Below are 17312 nucleotides of genomic sequence, written 5' to 3'. Positions count from 1 at the left end.
TGGGGTAGTATTTAGTAGTAGTAGTATTTAGTAGTAGGAGTCCTTCATGAGTAGGTCCGGAGTAGTAGTATTTAGGAGTGGTCCTTCCTGTGAATTCCGTAGGTAGAGGTTCTTCTATCTATTTCCTCTAATAATTATATTTCTACAGTACGGAGTACTCTACTACTAGACACTCTCACAAACAACGTAATCTTAGCGGCATCAATAGTCGGGAAACATGGAACAAAAGACCCCCAAACTATCGATAAACTAGGACTGGGGCGGTGTCAGCATGCAGAACAAACTTTGGTTGAAGTGAACCTTGGAATGACTTATTCACTATTTTATAGTGTGAACGTCGTCTATTGTGTGCTTCAACTCTTAACTCTTTACTATCAAATATTAAAAGATGAACTGGTAGAAGCATACGATCACCTGATCTGTCGCTCACCTGATCTCGCGCCTTCAGCCACACCTCGCCGGGCGGTGAAAATAATTGCGCCACAACTCTTTGGCCCAGCCGCAAGTCTCGCTCGTCTTTCGACGACTCTTGTCGCTTCTTGTTCTTCGTCCCGTCTCCCTTTCTCTCACTCTCTCTTCCTTTCCTATTCCCTCTTTCCTCTCTTGCTCGGGCTGTCCGTGCTGGAAACGTTGTCTGCTGCTCGTCTCGGTGGTGGGTCTCGTCGCGTTCGTCACTTCTCGTTCTTTTTCCTTTGTCCTCGACAACAACCCGTCCTTCTCCCCATAGCTCAATCCTTCCATTCTACCCGAGATCCTCCAAGATGAGCGCCCGCGACTTCGTTGAAGGAGAGGCTATGTTGGATGATGATGATGAAAATGAGGAGGAGCTGGCCGATGACTATGAAGGGAGAGCTCGCGAGGGTGCGCGTGCCTCGAATCACTACAACGACTCGAGTGAAGAAGACGAGGACGAGGATGATGATGAAGAGGCCGCTCGCGCAGTAAGTCATGCGGTGATCCGAACAAATGCCATCCCTGTATTGACACGTCCTCGTGTGCTAGGTCCGCGAGGGTTTCATCGTCGACGAAGATGAAGAGCTCGAAGACCGCGCTGAGCGGCGGCGGGAACGAAAGAAACGTCGCAGGGAAGAACGTGAGCGCGAGGATGAGCATCTGGACGAAGAAGATTTGGAGCTCATCGGGGAGCTAGACCCGGGGCGACCACCCCCGGCCGCTGCCGAGGTAACGATGACCCCCATTCTAACGGTGGTCTCTTCCTTGAGAAGGGTGAAAGCGAGCTAACTCGAATGTTCTCTCTTGATGCAGTCCAAATTCAAGCGGTTAAAGCGTGGCCATAAAGACCGTGATTCTCGACAACCATCTCAAGGTATCAATGACATCTTCAACTCCGATGATGAGGAGGAACCGGCGGGCGACTATGGCAGACCCGGTCATCGGAGGCCCATGCATGATGAAATGGATGACTTCATTGAGGAAGATGTTTTCTCCGACGAGGAAGGCCAGCGGGAGCAGGAAGATTTGGAAATCGCCCGCCCCAAGACCTTCATGTCGAACCTGGGCACCACCGATGCAACGGGCTTGGATGAGAATGCTCTCGAAGATATGCGCGCCGCCTTCGGAGATGGGGATGACTACTACTTTGCCCTGGCCATGGAGGATCAGGAACAGGAGCAGGAGGTGGATGAAGAAAAGCACCTGGATTTGAAGGATGTCTTCGAACCGTCGCAGCTGGCCGAAAAAATGCTGACGGAGGAGGATAACCAAATTCGTCTGCTGGACGAACCAGAGCGACACCAGATTGCCCGTAAGCCGTACCGTGACGTCGCTCTGACGGAGGAGCAATTCCGCGAGGAGGCCGCCTGGATCTCGAACCTCATGCTCTTGAAAAAGCGCATCGAGCCCGAGCTCCGGGAGCCCTTCCAACGCTCCGTCGCCAAGGTCTTGGAGTTTCTGGTGACGGACGACTGGGAGGTTCCCTTCATCTTCCAGCACCGCAAAGACTACATGATTCACGCCGTCAAGGTTCCCGTGGACGGGGCCGGTTACGACGCCGATGCTTCGCAGTACACTACCAAGGCAGAAAAGCTGCTGAACATGACGGACCTTTGGGATATCTTCGACCATGACCTCAAGTTCAAGGCGCTTGTGGACAAGCGCAACACGATCCAGAAGGCCTATGACAATGTGCAGAGCCTGTTCCAAGTCAACGACCCGGTGGTAGAAGAGATGCTTCCGGCCGCCGTGACCATGGAGGAGCTTCAAGATGTGCAGGACTATATCCACTTCCAATACGCCTCTCAGCTACGGGATATGGCTTTGACGAACGGCGAGGCCAACGGCGAAACGCAGCGACGGAAGGCTTCGAGCAAGACCTTCTTCGAGCGTGTCCGGAACGGAAAGGCCTATGGTTTGGTGCGTGCCTTTGGCATTTCTGCAGATGCGTTCGCCCAGAATGCTCTCAAAGAGGGCCGCCGACAATACACCGAAGACCCGACCGAGCGCCCCGACGATATGGCCGACGGACTAGTGGATAACGACTTCTCCAACTCGTCCCACGTTCTGAAAGCCGCCAAGACCATGTTCGCCGAAGAGATCGTGGTGAGCCCCAAGATGCGCAAGGTGATCCGACAGGCCTACTACATGAACGGCGCCGTCGATTGCTTCCGAACCGAGAAGGGTTTGCGGCGCATTGATGAGCAACATCCGTACTACGAGTTCAAGTACCTGCGAAACCAGCAGCTCAGCGATATCGCCCGCCGCCCAGAGCTATACCTCCGCATGCTCAAGGCCGAAGAGGAGGGCCTCGTGGAGGTGAAGGTCCGCTTCGAGAACTTCGATCATTTCCGGCAACGTCTGTACCCCGACATCGAGTCGGATAACTATAGTGAACTCGCGGACGCTTGGAACCGCACTCGTCGCGACGTGCTGGACCTGGCCCTGGGGAAGTTGGAACGACTGATCAACCGCAGCGTGAAAGAGAACATCCGTCAAGAATGCGAAAACCATGTGGCGAAGGAGTGTCGTGAGGCATTCTCCCAACGACTGGATCAAGCCCCTTATAAGCCCAAGGGCATGGTGCTGGGTACCGTTCCTCGGGTGCTGGCTCTCTCTACGGGATCGGGCATCGTCGGACGAGAACCGATCCATTGGGCCTACGTGGAGGAAGACGGTCGCGTGCTAGAAAACGGCAAATTTACGGATCTATCGATTGGCGACCGCGATCGCAACATCCCCGACGGCAAAGATGTCGACGGGTTTGACGAACTCGTGCGTCGACGCCGACCCGACGTCATCGGTGTCTCCGGAAGTTCTCCGGAGACTCGCCGGCTTTACAAACTTCTGACCGACGTTGTCGACAAGAAGGACCTGCGCGGTGCGCCGTACACCGACGACCGAGATGATGAGGTCAGCGATCGGTTGGAGGTTGTCATTGTCAACGACGAGGTGGCGCGACTCTACCAGCACAGCGAGCGTGCCAAGAAGGATCATCCGAGTTTCGCGCCCTTGTCACACTACTGTGTTGCATTGGCTAAGTACCTGCAGAACCCATTGAAAGAGTATGCATCCTTGGGGCGGGATATCGTTTCCATTCAGTTCAAGCCGGGACAGCAACTGGTCAGCCAGGAATTGCTTCTTAAGCAGTTGGAGACGGCGCTGGTCGATATGGTGAACCTGGTGGGCGTGGATATCAACGAAGCTGTCACCGACACGGCGACCGCCAATCTTCTCCCGTACGTTTGTGGTCTGGGCCCGCGAAAGGCGGCCCATCTGCTCAAGATCGTCAACATGAACGGCGGCGTTGTGAACAACCGCGTGGAGCTCCTGGGTGTGAACGCGCAGTATCCGGCCATGGGCGTGAAGGTGTGGAATAACTGTGCCAGTTTCCTGTACATCGACTTTGAAAATGCCGACCCGGATGCCGACCCGCTGGACAACACTCGAGTGCACCCGGAAGACTACGATATTGCGCGAAAGATGGCGGCCGATGCCCTGGAGTTGGATGAGGAGGATATCAAGGCGGAGACGGACGAGAACGGACCGGGCGCCATCGTGCGGAAGTTGTTCCGCGAGGAGGCGCAAGACCGAGTGAACGACCTGATTCTGGAAGAGTACGCCGAGCAGCTGGAGAAGAACCTCAACCAGCGCAAACGAGCCACCCTTGAGACGATCCGTGCCGAGCTGCAGCAACCGTACGAGGAGCTGCGCAAGCAGTATGTCTTCCTCAGCACGGACGATATCTTCACCATGCTCACGGGTGAGACGGCGGACACGTTGGCCGAGGGCATGGTGGTGCCCATCTCCATCAAGCGCGTGTCGGACGACCACATCGACGGTAAGCTGGACTGCGGCATCGACGCCCTCGTGCCCGAGTCGGAGCTCACGGATCGATATGACATCCCGGTGCGGGCCCTGTACGCGCCGCACCAGACGGTGCCGGCCAAGGTGCTGTTCCTGAACCGGAAGAGCTTTACCTGCAACGTCTCGCTGCGCGAGGAGCAGGTCAGCCGACCGGTGAGCAAGGTTCAAGATCGCTTGCAGGGCGAATGGGACGATCGACAGGAACACCAGGATCGCGAGGCAATGCAGGAAAAGACCCAGAGCGGCGGGCGAGCCATGCGTGTGATCAAGCACCCGTTGTTCCGGCCCTTCAACTCCACGCAGGCCGTAGAATTCCTCGGATCGCAGAGCCGCGGTGACGTGGTGATCCGGCCTTCCTCGAAGGGTCCCGACCACCTGGCAGTGACGTGGAAGGTCGCGGACGGCGTGTTCCAGCATATCGACGTGCTGGAGCTGGACAAGGAGAACGAGTTCTCCGTCGGGCGCGTTCTGAAGGTTGGCGGTCGATACACATACAGCGATTTGGACGACCTGATCTTCAACCATGTGAAGGCGATGGCCAAGAAGGTGGACGAGATGGTACTACATGAGAAGTACCAGGAGGGCAGCAAGGATGCCACCTGTAAGTTCCTCCCTCTTTTCTTTGTTTCACTGTTGCTTTGAGTTAAGAGGCTAATATTCGTGCACAGACTCCTGGTTAGAAACCTACACCAAAGCCAACCCCAAGCGGTCGGCCTACTCCTTCTGCATCGACACCAAGCACGCCGGCTATTTCTTCCTCTGCTTCAAGGCCGGAGAAAATTCCCAGCTGCAGAGCTGGCCCGTGAAGGTCATTCCTCAGGGCTACGAACTACAGCGCAATCCCTACCCAGACATGCAGGCTCTCTGCAACGGATTCAAATTGATGTTTACCAATATGCAAGCTGGTAGACGGAGGTAAATCCAGGGTGATGAGAGAAAGGGGTTTTGTTCATGTTCCTACTCCTTTTGTATACTGTAATATTTTTTGATGTCTATGGCTCCGGATGGTGTTGATTCCTCGGTGATTCCTGATTGCTTATTATTTTTGTACTTATTCTCTCATCGTGGCTATTTTAAATTATTCAACCGGTGAAAAGCGGCAGCCAAATTCCAGCAAAGAAGGCAATTGAGCGACAGTCCACACTTCGTACGTAGTCTAGAGACCCTCGGCCCTTTGCGAGGCGCAAAAATGGGAGCGGCTGACCAGCTCCATCCATGTGATTTCCCGCGGAGCCTCCTTCGCCTTCGGCTTCCGCTGTCCTCCGCATTCTCCCTTCTTTCTCCATCTCCTTGTCTGCTCCCATTCTTGCTCTCCCATTCGGCCTCGGTTGCATTCTTTGTTGTCGGCAATCCAGGGGGTGTGTTCTCGTCCCTGCCGCTCGTCGGGGTCTTGGCCAGTGGGTAAATCAAACAATCCTGATCCGATTGTTTCCCCAACCTGACATCAGCCGCGCCTTGCACATCTTCTTGTCCATCCTTTCTGGCCACGCAGCCTCATCGCCCTCCTCGTAGACCGGAATCGCTCTTCTTTCCATCGTCGTCTCATTCTCTCCGTGTATCTGGCTTCAACAATTTCCAATTCTGCCTCGATTCTCTAGTGTGTCGTCTACTTGGTCCCCCGCGCAATCATGGCCTCCATGGAGGAGTTGGAGATCCATAGCAAAGTAAGGGGACAACAATGCATGCAGAGTCCCACTTCCTCCAGAGGAACTGACACCTGCAGACCCTGGCTGGGCTCTTATATCCTAATCCCTCAAAAACAGAACTGTCCGCTAACTACCTATTTTTTGATCTTCACTCGTGTCTAGTCCTACTTTGTTCGTTGGGTGAATGTCAAACCCGGCCACACCATCTCCTGGAGCATTCAGCCGCACAAGAAATCCCTCAATTTCGGAATATTCAAGCACCCCGGCCATTCCGCTGTCTTGGGCTCCAACGGAGGCTCTCACAGCACCGATTCGACCGAAAACCTGCCGTCCACCGCAAGCTCGCGATCGAATGCCTCCGCCTCCATCCTCGACCGACTGGCTGGTTTCGGCCTGAAGCAGATCCGCTGGCTCGGCAAATGCGAGGCTGAAAAGATCGTCAAAGGTACCTACGACGTGCCCGCTAATGAGGGCGGAAACTACGCGCTGGTCTTCGACAACACCTTTTCCAAGCAGATCTCCAAGACCGTGACCCTCGTCCTGCTCACTTACCCCACGGCGCTGCCTCCGCAATCGGTACCAGTCCCTCATGCCGCTAGTCAGCCCTCTCAGACGACGGAAGCCCCCGAGGCCGGTGCGACTTCGCGGCGACGGGGTAACAGTACGGCCAAATCGATCCCGCAGACGATTGACTGCGACTCGGGCTTGATCCATACCGGTATCCTACAGAAGCGACGCAGGAAGCGGCACCAGGGGTGGGCAAGGCGATTCTTCTCGCTGGATTTCAAAACCTCGACTCTGTCCTATTATCACGACCGCAATTCCTCTGCGTTGCGAGGCTCAATTCCGCTATCTCTGGCGGCGGTAGCATGCAGCGAGAACACGCGGGAGATTTCCATCGACTCCGGCACCGAGATTTGGCACTTGCGAGCAAGCAACGATGAAGAGTTTACCTCGTGGAAGCGGGCCCTCGAGAAGGCCTCTTCTTCCAAGACTCCGGCCGAGGAGGTCATGCCGTCATCGCCACTGCTGCGTGTGCCGTCGCAGCGTTTCGGTCCCCCTGTGTCTGACGTGCGCGAGTGGGGACGTATTGAAGGGCTGGTCAGCCAGGTATCGGGGTCGAGAGACCTCATTCGTCGGTTGGCCAGAGATACAGACCCGAAGTACTTGAGCAGCGCTAGTGCACTCGAGCGACCCCGTGGCCGATCTCCAAGCCCACCGCCTCGCGAACTCAACGGCGGTGATTCCGAATCCCGCGAAAAGCGCCCGTTCTGGAAACGAAAGACCAGCTCAGCAGCCCAACAAGGTGGTTACAAACGGCCTCCGACCGCCGTCGCCGCCTCCTCGTCCTCCCAACTGGCGGTGCCGGCCCCCGGAGGCAGCGGAGATGCTGCCTCCCTCTCGGGTGATCGGAAACCGAGCAGTATCTCCAGTCACCCCGATCAGATCGAGGAGATTCACGAACATCTTCTGACCGTTCTCCGGGACTTGGATCATGCCGTGAGCGAGTTCTCAACTCTGATCGCGGAGGGCAAACAGCGGCAACAGCGGCAGCATCAACCCAGTCTGCCCATTCAATCCCGTCGCAGCTTTGAGTCGGACGTGTCGCAGGAATTCTTCGACGCCGACGACGGTGGTGATGCGTCCCCGCTGTTGACTATCCAGGACAGCGACGACGAAGGCGCCGATGGCGCCAAGAACGCCGACGCTGCGACGTCCAAGGCCGAGGAAGATGTAGTGATTGACGATGCACCTTCAGACAGCGAGGATGAAGAGTCCGACGTCCCCGCACCCAATAGCGACCGCTTCTCCTCCTTGTTCCCCGTTCGTCCTAAGTCTCTCACTCCGCTGCCGCTCAGCAAAGTGTCTCGTCGCTCAAACATCCCTGCTCCCACAGTGATGCCCCCTAGTCTGATTGGATTCCTCCGCAAGAATGTTGGAAAGGATCTGTCGCAAATCTCCATGCCGGTGTCTTCCAATGAACCGCTTTCTCTTCTACAAAGAGCGGCCGAGGTAGTGGAGTATTCGGCACTCCTCGACCATGCGGCCAGCGCTTCTGATCCTGTTGAGCGACTGGTCTACGTGACGGCATTCGCCCTTTCGTCGTTGTCCAACGGCCGAGTCCGCGAGCGCGCCATCCGCAAACCCTTCAACCCCATGCTCGGCGAGACGTACGAACTTGTCCGCGAAGACCTGGGATTTCGGTTCATCGCCGAGAAGGTCTCGCACCGGCCTGTGCAGCTCGCGTACCAGGCGGATAGCAAGGACTGGAGTCTTTCCCAATCCCCTATGCCGACTCAGAAGTTCTGGGGCAAGTCGGCCGAAATCATAACGGACGGCAAGATGCGCCTGACCCTGCATACCACCGGCGAGCATTTTAGCTGGTCCTCGGCCACCTGTTTCCTGCGCAACATCATCGCCGGCGAGAAGTATGTCGAGCCGGTCGGTGAGATGTCACTGGCCAACGAAACTAGCGGCCAGAAGACCGTCTCCGTCTTCAAGGCCGGCGGCATGTTCTCCGGTCGTAGCGAGGAGGTCAGCACCAAGGCCGTGGACTCGTCCGGCCGCGAGCTTCCCCTGGGTCTCACCGGCACCTGGACTACCTCACTCCAACTCACCAAGAACGGCTCGTCCACGAGCACCACGGTCTGGAAGGCCGGTCCGCTGGTGTCCAACGCACCCAAGCATTACGGGCTCACCACGTTCGCCTCGGCCCTCAACGAAATCACCCCCATCGAAGCGAACAAGCTCCCGCCGACCGACTCGCGTCTGCGTCCGGATCAACGAGCCCTGGAGGACGGCGACGTGGATCTCGCCGAGGAAGTCAAAGTGAAGCAAGAAGAAGGCCAGCGAGCGCGTCGCCGCGAGATGGAAGCCGCAGGCGAATCGTGGACCCCGCGGTGGTTCACCCGCGCCGATGATGACAACAGCGACGAAGTTGCCTGGCGCTTGAAATCCGGCAAGGACGGATACTGGGAGGAACGGTCTCGAGGGAGCTGGTCCGGTGTTATTCCGGTGTTTGAGCCATAATGAAGCGAAGTAAGCACGGCCAGTCTTTGTATCTATGGATCTGAGAATTGCTGTCTGTTTATCTACTGTTGATTTCGCTGTATATCTCTCTTTCTTGGCGTGATGCATAGAAACCTTTTGTTTTCATCTTGTTTCTTGTTCAATGTTCATGATAGGGTATCTCTTCTCTCCTAGATTTATATAAGGTACATATACAGATATTCATATCTACTCATTCCTTGCAAAACCGTTATACGTCAACAGGACTGCGGGTAACCGTTCTTTCCGCTCCTTGCTGAACGGAGGTTTCTCCGCATTCTACACTATGCAAGGTCCATAGAGTATGTATCTCTTACGGACTACCCCGGACAGTGCTACGAAATGTTCAGGATTTTCGTTTCGCCAGATATTGCTCTACAGTTTGATACCATGGTGGGAAGATACTACTAACTGTCTCGTTTCAGGGTTGGATACATTCAACTTACTTAGTGCATTATCGTTAGCAAGCCCTTCTTGAACAGCTGCTGGTGAGGCAGCCAGTGGTCAGAGAGGTGAAACAGAGATAGACAAGAGCATTCATAGGGACATGCAAGAATTCCAACCTTACCTACGTTTAGGTAAAAGATGATGTACTGTCTGACTCGGTACCTGCCCTCCTTGCAGAATTTATCGCCGATAATAGAGGTCTTCTGCAAGACTGCAACCCTACAAAAACCATGTGAGCAGTATCTCTATAGTTGGGAAGCTCTATAGTCATCGCTAATCAGAGATACTCGGAATATAGAGCATGTCAGTCTATCTCCTGTTAGAATTTCAGGTGTTTGTCTAACTGTCTAATACAGTTGAGCTCTGTATATGTTTACGGTAAAGGTCATTCTAGGTGCCAAAAATACTAATTTGAAACAACTAATAAAGGCCCATGCATTCGCATCAAGGCATAGGGAAACCTAATCCAACAGGGAAAACCCTATCCCAGGCCATAAAACAACACAGTAATACTAGAATAAATTCATTGGCATGTTGGGCCACCACAGCTGTTTGCAGGTATAAAAGTAGTATGCCACTTTACTAGACCTGAGCTATTATGCTGGTGGATGTTAGAGTGTATGTGGTGCCTATGTCTAGTATCCCAAGTTTGAGTGGCACAAACCCTATGGCTGATTCCTCTGCTAACTCGTAGAATAAACCTCAAGATTCTGTACATATCGAATGCAATCACGGCTAATACTGGATAAAGTATCAGTGTGATTCCATATCTTCCTATATTTCACAATATGATAATACCGCATCCCTTGTAGAATGGGAATGCACTTCAGTTCTCCTGGATCGATCGTGCCCTGCTCCTGACCTAAGGGATTTAATTAGTAGTACATCTGATTGAGACATCTTCAAACTTGATTTAGGCAATGATGAGGAATGATGTTGTTCAGCGTACTCCGAAGTAGACTTTTCATTCATATTACCACCTTGAACTACAACCTAAACAACATCATTGCTAGCCAAGTAGGTTAAATATCTAGGGCGGTCTTTCTACTATGGATATGTCCAGAAAAGTATCAAAACTATCTCCACTGCCATCAGTGACAAAACAATCCAGATGACGCATCAAGCGCAGCGTTATACAAGCAGATTCCGATCGTCTTGGTGCACTCACCATGCAAGGGATTAATTCTTGACCTTTGAGACTGCAAAATCCACAGCATCGCTCTTATACGTAGAAACATAGCTCTCATGAACTGTTTGATTGTCTCCGCTGTCACACCAGATGTCGTTCATATCGCAATAGGATCGAATCACACCGGTATAGGATGCACATTCAGTGTTGTTTTTCCGTGGGAATCGCTGATATCATGTCACTAAGTGTCATGGATAAAGGAGAGGTATATAACTTCACTTACTCCATCTTTAGTACTGGTCCCCGCGTCGAATGCAATGTTTGCAATGTGACTTGTGTCACCCATCAGGACCACTGCCTTTACTATGTTAAGTCATTAGCTGTTAGTGAGACACTGGAAGGTCGCAAAGAATGGCTTGATATTTACCATTCTGCCCTGAACTCCATGGTAGCGGGGCTGTTTCATTAAAGCCAGTTTCACTGGTTCCGCACAGAACATCGAGTATGACTTGCGCCCCCTGGGAAGAATAAGTATGCTTTTTGTTATGTGTTGAACTGCACCGCAGAAGATAAAGGGATACATACCTGAGAGTATCCCAAGAGAATGATATCTGTGCTGGGACAATCCATTGCGTATGATTCAATCGCCGCCGTTGTATCCACAACCCCTTCTGCCTCGGAGAGGGAATAAAGCGGATCATGCCACGTTGCTGGGTATGGAATGTCATCCCAATCTGAGCCGTCGAGCTGGTCCGTTATAGCCTGTACTAGCTCCGGCAACTTGCCTCCCCAGGGAGATGCACTGGTTTCTCTCACGGTAATGATATGAGGACCATCGCTGCAACCGGGTCTCCGTGTTGGTCCTCCCAGGACGGAAGCGATAAGAGGGAAGTAAACGATGTAAGGGATCATGGTTGGACTGGATAAGAAAATGCGGAATTATTTCTCTATGGACTAGCGACGAAGTGGTCACTCCTCTACAGTAGCAACTGTTTGAGAATGACCGCAGAGATATTCATATGATTGCATGCATATAGAGAGCGTTCAATTAGCAAAATATAACGATCATTATGCTGTAATGCATGTCCATTCACCTTCCAAACCCGGTCGCTTCGTGATATCACTTTCTGACACTTTCCCGTGACATTACTCAATAACTACAAGCCATACGAGCGGAGCAAAGATAAAGACTGATAGAAAAGAAATCTAATAAATATTGGTTTCAGCTCATACCTCTTTTGCACTGAAGAAATGCTACTAATTCTTCCAAGTTGTCAAAAGCCCACCCGTCTTCTCGTAGCTGTAGCATCATTTGATCATCCTTAGAATGATCATCAACTAGTTGTACGTCACCCGAGTTTAACCCCCATAAGGAAAGTTCAATCACTGAATCTAGAGTGATAGTTCTCCGTGGGGTTAAGTTCATCTTCCATACATCTTCAAGGTCTATGATAAAACTATTTCTCGATCAGTAACAGCATATATTGAAGAATGATATACATACCATCGCTGAGTGGTTTTGTTCCAGATGACATTTGATCGGCGAGGGTCATCGTGATAGAACCCTTGGTTACGGAACTCCCTATAGCCCCAATCGTCAGAAAGTTAGCGAATGAAAATAGCAAATATCAATCAGGCATTGTTAATAGGGAAACGGATCGCTTACCACAATGCTCTAATAAAGGCAATTCTCACGCTATCCCGCTCTTCCATTGGGAGATCTCCAAAGTTTTGTAGATTTTGTCCATGAATTCTTTCCATTACAATAAACAGAATATAGCCACCAGGGTAACGCATTTGGCTATGCTGCATGTAGGAAAAAGATTCGATCAATATTGGAGTCGAATTGCATCCCGCTTTCGTCAATTCTTCAAGATTTTCAATCTCACGACAGGCCTCGTTACTGAACATTTGGATGCCAGAATCCCATGGCGTTAATCTGTTTTTTATTAGTTCTCAGTCTGTAATCTCAAAGGGAGGATGCAATATACTGTAGTTTGATTTTAACTATCGCTTCAATTGCTTTTCTATCTGGACTAGGCTCTTCAACAACCTCGGTTGCTACACAAGTCCCTGTAATCTCTTCGATACTGCCTTCGTTTTCATTGTGGATCCGAGTCTTATATGTCGATATTTCGCCTAGAGCCCACAATGTAGAGGTTCGACTGGATCGTATTGCCACTCCAGCCAGCAATCCGAGGGATTGATCATAGATAGTGGACATGGTTGGTGAATGAAAACAAGAAATCAATTGGGCGACAGCAAGATAAGTAGTTTCCTGAACCTGTGCGGGAGCGGTGTAACACACACTCTGCTGTAACATCATGAGCCGTTCGACCTTCTTTCGGGCTTGGATCGGAGACAACACACCACAGTATGAATTAAAAAAGATCAAAGAGGCCTTATATGTCTTTTAGATAAGTAATAAAATCGATAGAATCTCAAATGTTGTAGCACAAGTCAACTTCTGCTAGACACACAAAAAACACTACTGAACACTTCCACAAATCGTTTGCTTATCTATTGCACTCATAGACAAACTCCCAATATTTATGTCTTACTGTGAGACTATAACGGCAGGGAAAGGCTGAGTGTAGAATACTAAATGAAAAGGCAACATGCGGGAAATTCTGAGGTCAACCCTTACTTCCCAATTGTATAGCAAGAGTAACAGCTTCTTGAAGATAGGGATGCTACAGTCGTGCACGTCATAACCAAACGTTACCAATATATTAACAATCCTACAGCTCCGGACAATGTAAGGGCTTCCCATTACAGCGACATAATATTGTAAGAAGGACTTCTGATATTATAGGGGCCAAATCTGACCCATTCAGGAGTGCTATTGTAGATACTATGATTGCTGATGTCCAGAACACACCTAGGAATGACCAATGCGTTCTACTTTTGGTATACAAGGACCAGATAGAGCAGGTTTTCCAGAATTAGATCTTATTCTTGACTTAAATTGACAGGACAGAATTCGGGATCACTTATCAGGCTCGTTAAATCGTTTCGGAGACACTTGAAGCGAGCTCGGAATCGTCCGCCTTTTAATAATACGGAAAACCTTGATAGTCTAATTAATATAGCGAAGATACATCATCAAAGACATCTTTCTTCGAATACGTCCAAGAGCTAGGCTCATGAATCTTTGTTAGATGCCGTTAACTTCAATAAGGACTTTAATTATACGAAGAAAAGCCGAACTAATATTCCGAAAATGTTTAAGGAAATAGTAAACTATTAAGACCTCATTTCTACGTTATAATAATTGAGCAGTTAATCAAGGTTCTTAAAAAGCTAAATATAGACTCTTGAAGACAAATACTATTCAATTCCATTCCGAGAGACTTCAAATAAATAAAACCTTTTGAAAATAGTTTTAATCGGATAAATATTATAAGCTCGCTAGTATAAAAAATCTGGATAGGAACTGGAAAAACCAGCATAATAAAGAAGATCGAACAGATATACTAGATATAACACTGTCTCCAAAAGATTCCATTCAGCTACTTGGTAAACTCCTGGAAAGAAACAAGGAAGAAATTCCTAGTGAATCTAGAATAAAATTCGATGTCATCTTATCTGAATCGGTTACATTCTGATCTCAATCGGATGTTGACCAATAGGTTTAACACCTTATCAAAAACTACAAGCTAGGTCAATGCTAGAGATGTCGAGACACTAGTAAAAGCAATACTAGAGAAGACTATAAAGAAACTAGATAAATACTTCCAGTGGATCAAACCTTGTATTAAGCAGAGACACAATAATTAAGGAATTTCAAGATCAATCCGGGGCAGGACACACTATATACTACATCCCCATATCGACCGCCGTGGAATATAGAAAATACAGGAAATACAAAGAAGCTACTAAAGAAAAGAGAGAACATTATCGGCAGATAATAAAGAAGGAAAAGGGGCAACAAGCCTTTGCTAATACACGCCGGAAGGAGCAAACTATTCAAGTAAAGCTTCAAAACATAGGAGTCTCTATTCAAGGCTATCAGTGGATCAAACATCCCGGTAGATACCGATGCAAAAGAGGCAGTCATTAGATATCACACGCCCAACCCCAGTGGCAGCAAAATGAGAACTTGTCAGTCGCAGGGGAAAGAGAATAGATCGGGAAGAATGGGTGATTTGTGTTCGACTATAAGTTAAGCGGCGTCGAGTCGGTCCACGGCGATTGCAAATCGTAGTAACGCCTGTACTGCTTCTCAGTCCGGGGTCAGTGCAAAACTGATGCTCTACAACGCTCTCAGTCCTCTTGGGCGCCCCGTAAGACGGCTTTCATCCGATCATACAATCCTGGGTCTTTCTTCGCCCATTTCCTTCCATTTGGAAAGATCATCTTGCGAAGTATGTTGATGCATGGAATTAGTGGCTGGTAGTATTCTGTGAAGTACTCAGTCGCTGATCTTATGAAATCCGCTTTATATCAGTCAACTCGTCCGTATCCACAAAGTTTCATTTATCAAATCTTGCAACGACGCGTTCTTTATCTGGATTTTCATAGTGAATGTATATTCAAAAGCTCATTTAGAAGAATGATTCAAGATTATGCATGAAAAAATGTTTTTCGTTTAGAAGTAAGTCAATTGTTATAAAGGTTTTTGTGTCAGTCTTTTCATCGATTTTAGAAATATTATTTCGCTTCTTTCTGATTGTCAGATCAAGATCAATCAAGAATGATGGTTATGAAGAATTCTTTTTTATTTTCGTTAATTATAAGATTGTTGACTGAAATATCTCGATAAAGGATCTTTATTTGTTGTAAAGATTGATGCTCTGCAATACAATTTTTTAATGTGGCAAGCAAAGTCTGGCGAATATTTGTTTTGTAAATTGATTTTCTATAATCACGCAGAATGATACGTTGATGAATTTGATTTGACAATGAATTGTTGGATGTTTTGATAGAAGATAATGAACAAAATTGTTTATTAGATGGTAAAAAAGCATCTGTTTGATTAGAAAGATATTTTATATTAAACTTGTCGCTATTTCGATCCTTTTGCGGTACATTAGTTACATTTATGTTATTTGAGAAAGTCAATCGTTTTGATTGATAATTACTCGCGATTTTGATATTCAAGTTATTTTGGACATTATATTGGACACCGTTAATCTTATTATGAATGTAAATTGTCGTATGATGATAATATCGCGCAATGTTGATTATTCTTTTTTTTGTGATTTTTTGAAGAAGGGTGTTTTTTTTGTTGTGTTCTGTGTATTGTCAGAAATCTTTGACAATGAATGAAATTTCAAGATTTTTTTCACGATGTGTTTTCTAGCATATTATTGTTTGATTCGCGATGTAGAGTGTTCGTTTTATCATTTTTTCGAGAACAAGTCGTTCGGTTTAGTCGTTCTGTTTTATTTCGATAAATTGTCGACTATTTTTTGTGGTGATTGTAGAATCAAATTTATATTTCGTCTGGTTCATTCATAGAAAATCAAGAATTGTTGATACAAACTAGAAATTGTTTTCGTTAATATCGAATTGATCGGATGCAATTTTTTCTAGATGGTCAAAGATTTATATCTTCATTAGAGATTCATATAAAATAAAATTAAAAACAAAATGATGGGTATCTTGGGTTGCAAGAACTTTTTTGACGTATTTTTTTAAATCAAGCCATGCTTTGAAAGTGATGTTGGCAGTTGGATTGATTTTTAGTTTTTCAAATATAAAGATTTGTGATCACTGACATCGGGTATCTTTGTCAATGTGTGTATTGTTTATGAAATCAATGTTTAGTTTGCGTTTTGCTGTAAAGTCTTGAATAGGTTTATTAGGTTATGTTAGTGATCTTCGCATATACATCGCATTTGAATTGTGATCGTTTGAGAGTTTGTTCAATTTTTTGTTCAGATCTGCAAATCAAGTCAAAACGTTCTTTTGATGTGCATTTTTTGGTCATTCTTTCCATTCATCAGCAAAAAGAGTATCTTTGTTTTTTGTGCATTTTTTGAACACGGCATCGGATGCAGATTGAAGGCTATTAATCTGTTCAAAAAATGTCGAATAAAAATGTGAGAGTCCAATATATAGAGGTCCAAGTTCGGTTTTGAAGACTTTGTCAACCTTTTGACAATATTTGAAGGAATTCGCGAAGCTATTAGTCTTGTGAAGTCAGGGGATTTGTTGAGAGAAGGAAGCAATTGTTTGAGGCGGAGGGATAGATTCTGCTGTGGTAATGTTTACAAGATTCCATATCTGTTCATTTGTCGATGTATTCACGAAGGATGTTTTAAGTAGTGGTTTGATTTGTTTGAGGTCGAAATCATTAGAAATGACGGCAGATATGAGTCGAAGCAGGTCACTTTGAATGATCTTTTTCGAAATGGATGGCAGAAAACGAGTGACTGGAAGGATCTGAAGGGCGTTTAGAAGGTTGAAAACGAGATTTTGCACATCTGCACATAGATTAGCGAAGATAATGAGTTAAGATGAGTTTCGATGTTTTATTGTTCCGTTTGAGCTGATTGACGATCTCATTTGGTGAACTTAGATTTGCGCCGTCGCAGATCAAGGTAAACGTGGCACGAAAGTCATTCAGACCATTTTCGATAGGATGTTGAGCAATTATTCTCGATCTTTGCTGATTCGACATGACACAGTCCTTGTTCTGTGGCCATGCTGACTTCGAGGGAGGCACGCGGTGGTGAAAGGTGAAATCGCGAGGTAATGGCAGTTTGGGGCTTGGC

At 48.2% G+C, this 17312-nt stretch overlaps 4 protein-coding genes across 4 annotated transcripts; 2 read left to right on the top strand and 2 right to left on the bottom strand.

The window, feature by feature from the left end:
• Positions 1–761: 761 nt before the first annotated feature.
• On the top strand, positions 762–5239 carry spt6 (chromatin-remodeling histone chaperone SPT6; the record flags this gene model as incomplete). The annotated part of the gene is made up of 4 exons (XM_046088345.1): positions 762–941; positions 1003–1182; positions 1267–4921; positions 4989–5239. The coding sequence occupies 4 exons, from the start codon at positions 762–764 to the stop codon at positions 5237–5239; spliced, it is 4266 nt and encodes a 1421-aa protein (XP_045944315.1).
• An 853-nt stretch (positions 5240–6092) lies between these two features.
• On the bottom strand, positions 6093–6680 carry LDX57_006629 (uncharacterized protein; the record flags this gene model as incomplete). The annotated part of the gene is made up of 1 exon (XM_046088344.1): positions 6093–6680. One exon carries the CDS (start codon positions 6678–6680, stop codon positions 6093–6095), a length of 588 nt encoding a protein of 195 aa, XP_045944314.1.
• A 297-nt stretch (positions 6681–6977) lies between these two features.
• Positions 6978–8996, top strand: OSH3 (oxysterol-binding protein related protein OSH3; the record flags this gene model as incomplete). Its single annotated transcript, XM_046088343.1, has 1 exon — positions 6978–8996. The coding sequence occupies one exon, from the start codon at positions 6978–6980 to the stop codon at positions 8994–8996; it is 2019 nt and encodes a 672-aa protein (XP_045944313.1).
• A 1644-nt stretch (positions 8997–10640) lies between these two features.
• LDX57_006627 (uncharacterized protein) lies at positions 10641–11502 on the bottom strand (the record flags this gene model as incomplete). The annotated part of the gene is made up of 4 exons (XM_046088342.1): positions 10641–10817; positions 10874–10953; positions 11018–11108; positions 11176–11502. 4 exons carry the CDS (start codon positions 11500–11502, stop codon positions 10641–10643), a joined length of 675 nt encoding a protein of 224 aa, XP_045944312.1.
• Between the last annotated feature and the right edge of the window lie 5810 nt (positions 11503–17312).

This window comes from Aspergillus melleus, assembly GCF_016097325.1.
Source record: "Aspergillus melleus strain CBS 546.65 chromosome Unknown contig3, whole genome shotgun sequence".
Lineage (NCBI taxonomy): Eukaryota > Fungi > Ascomycota > Eurotiomycetes > Eurotiales > Aspergillaceae > Aspergillus > Aspergillus melleus.
Note: the sequence above shows the minus strand (reverse complement) of the source record. Positions and strands in the feature narration are given on the sequence as shown.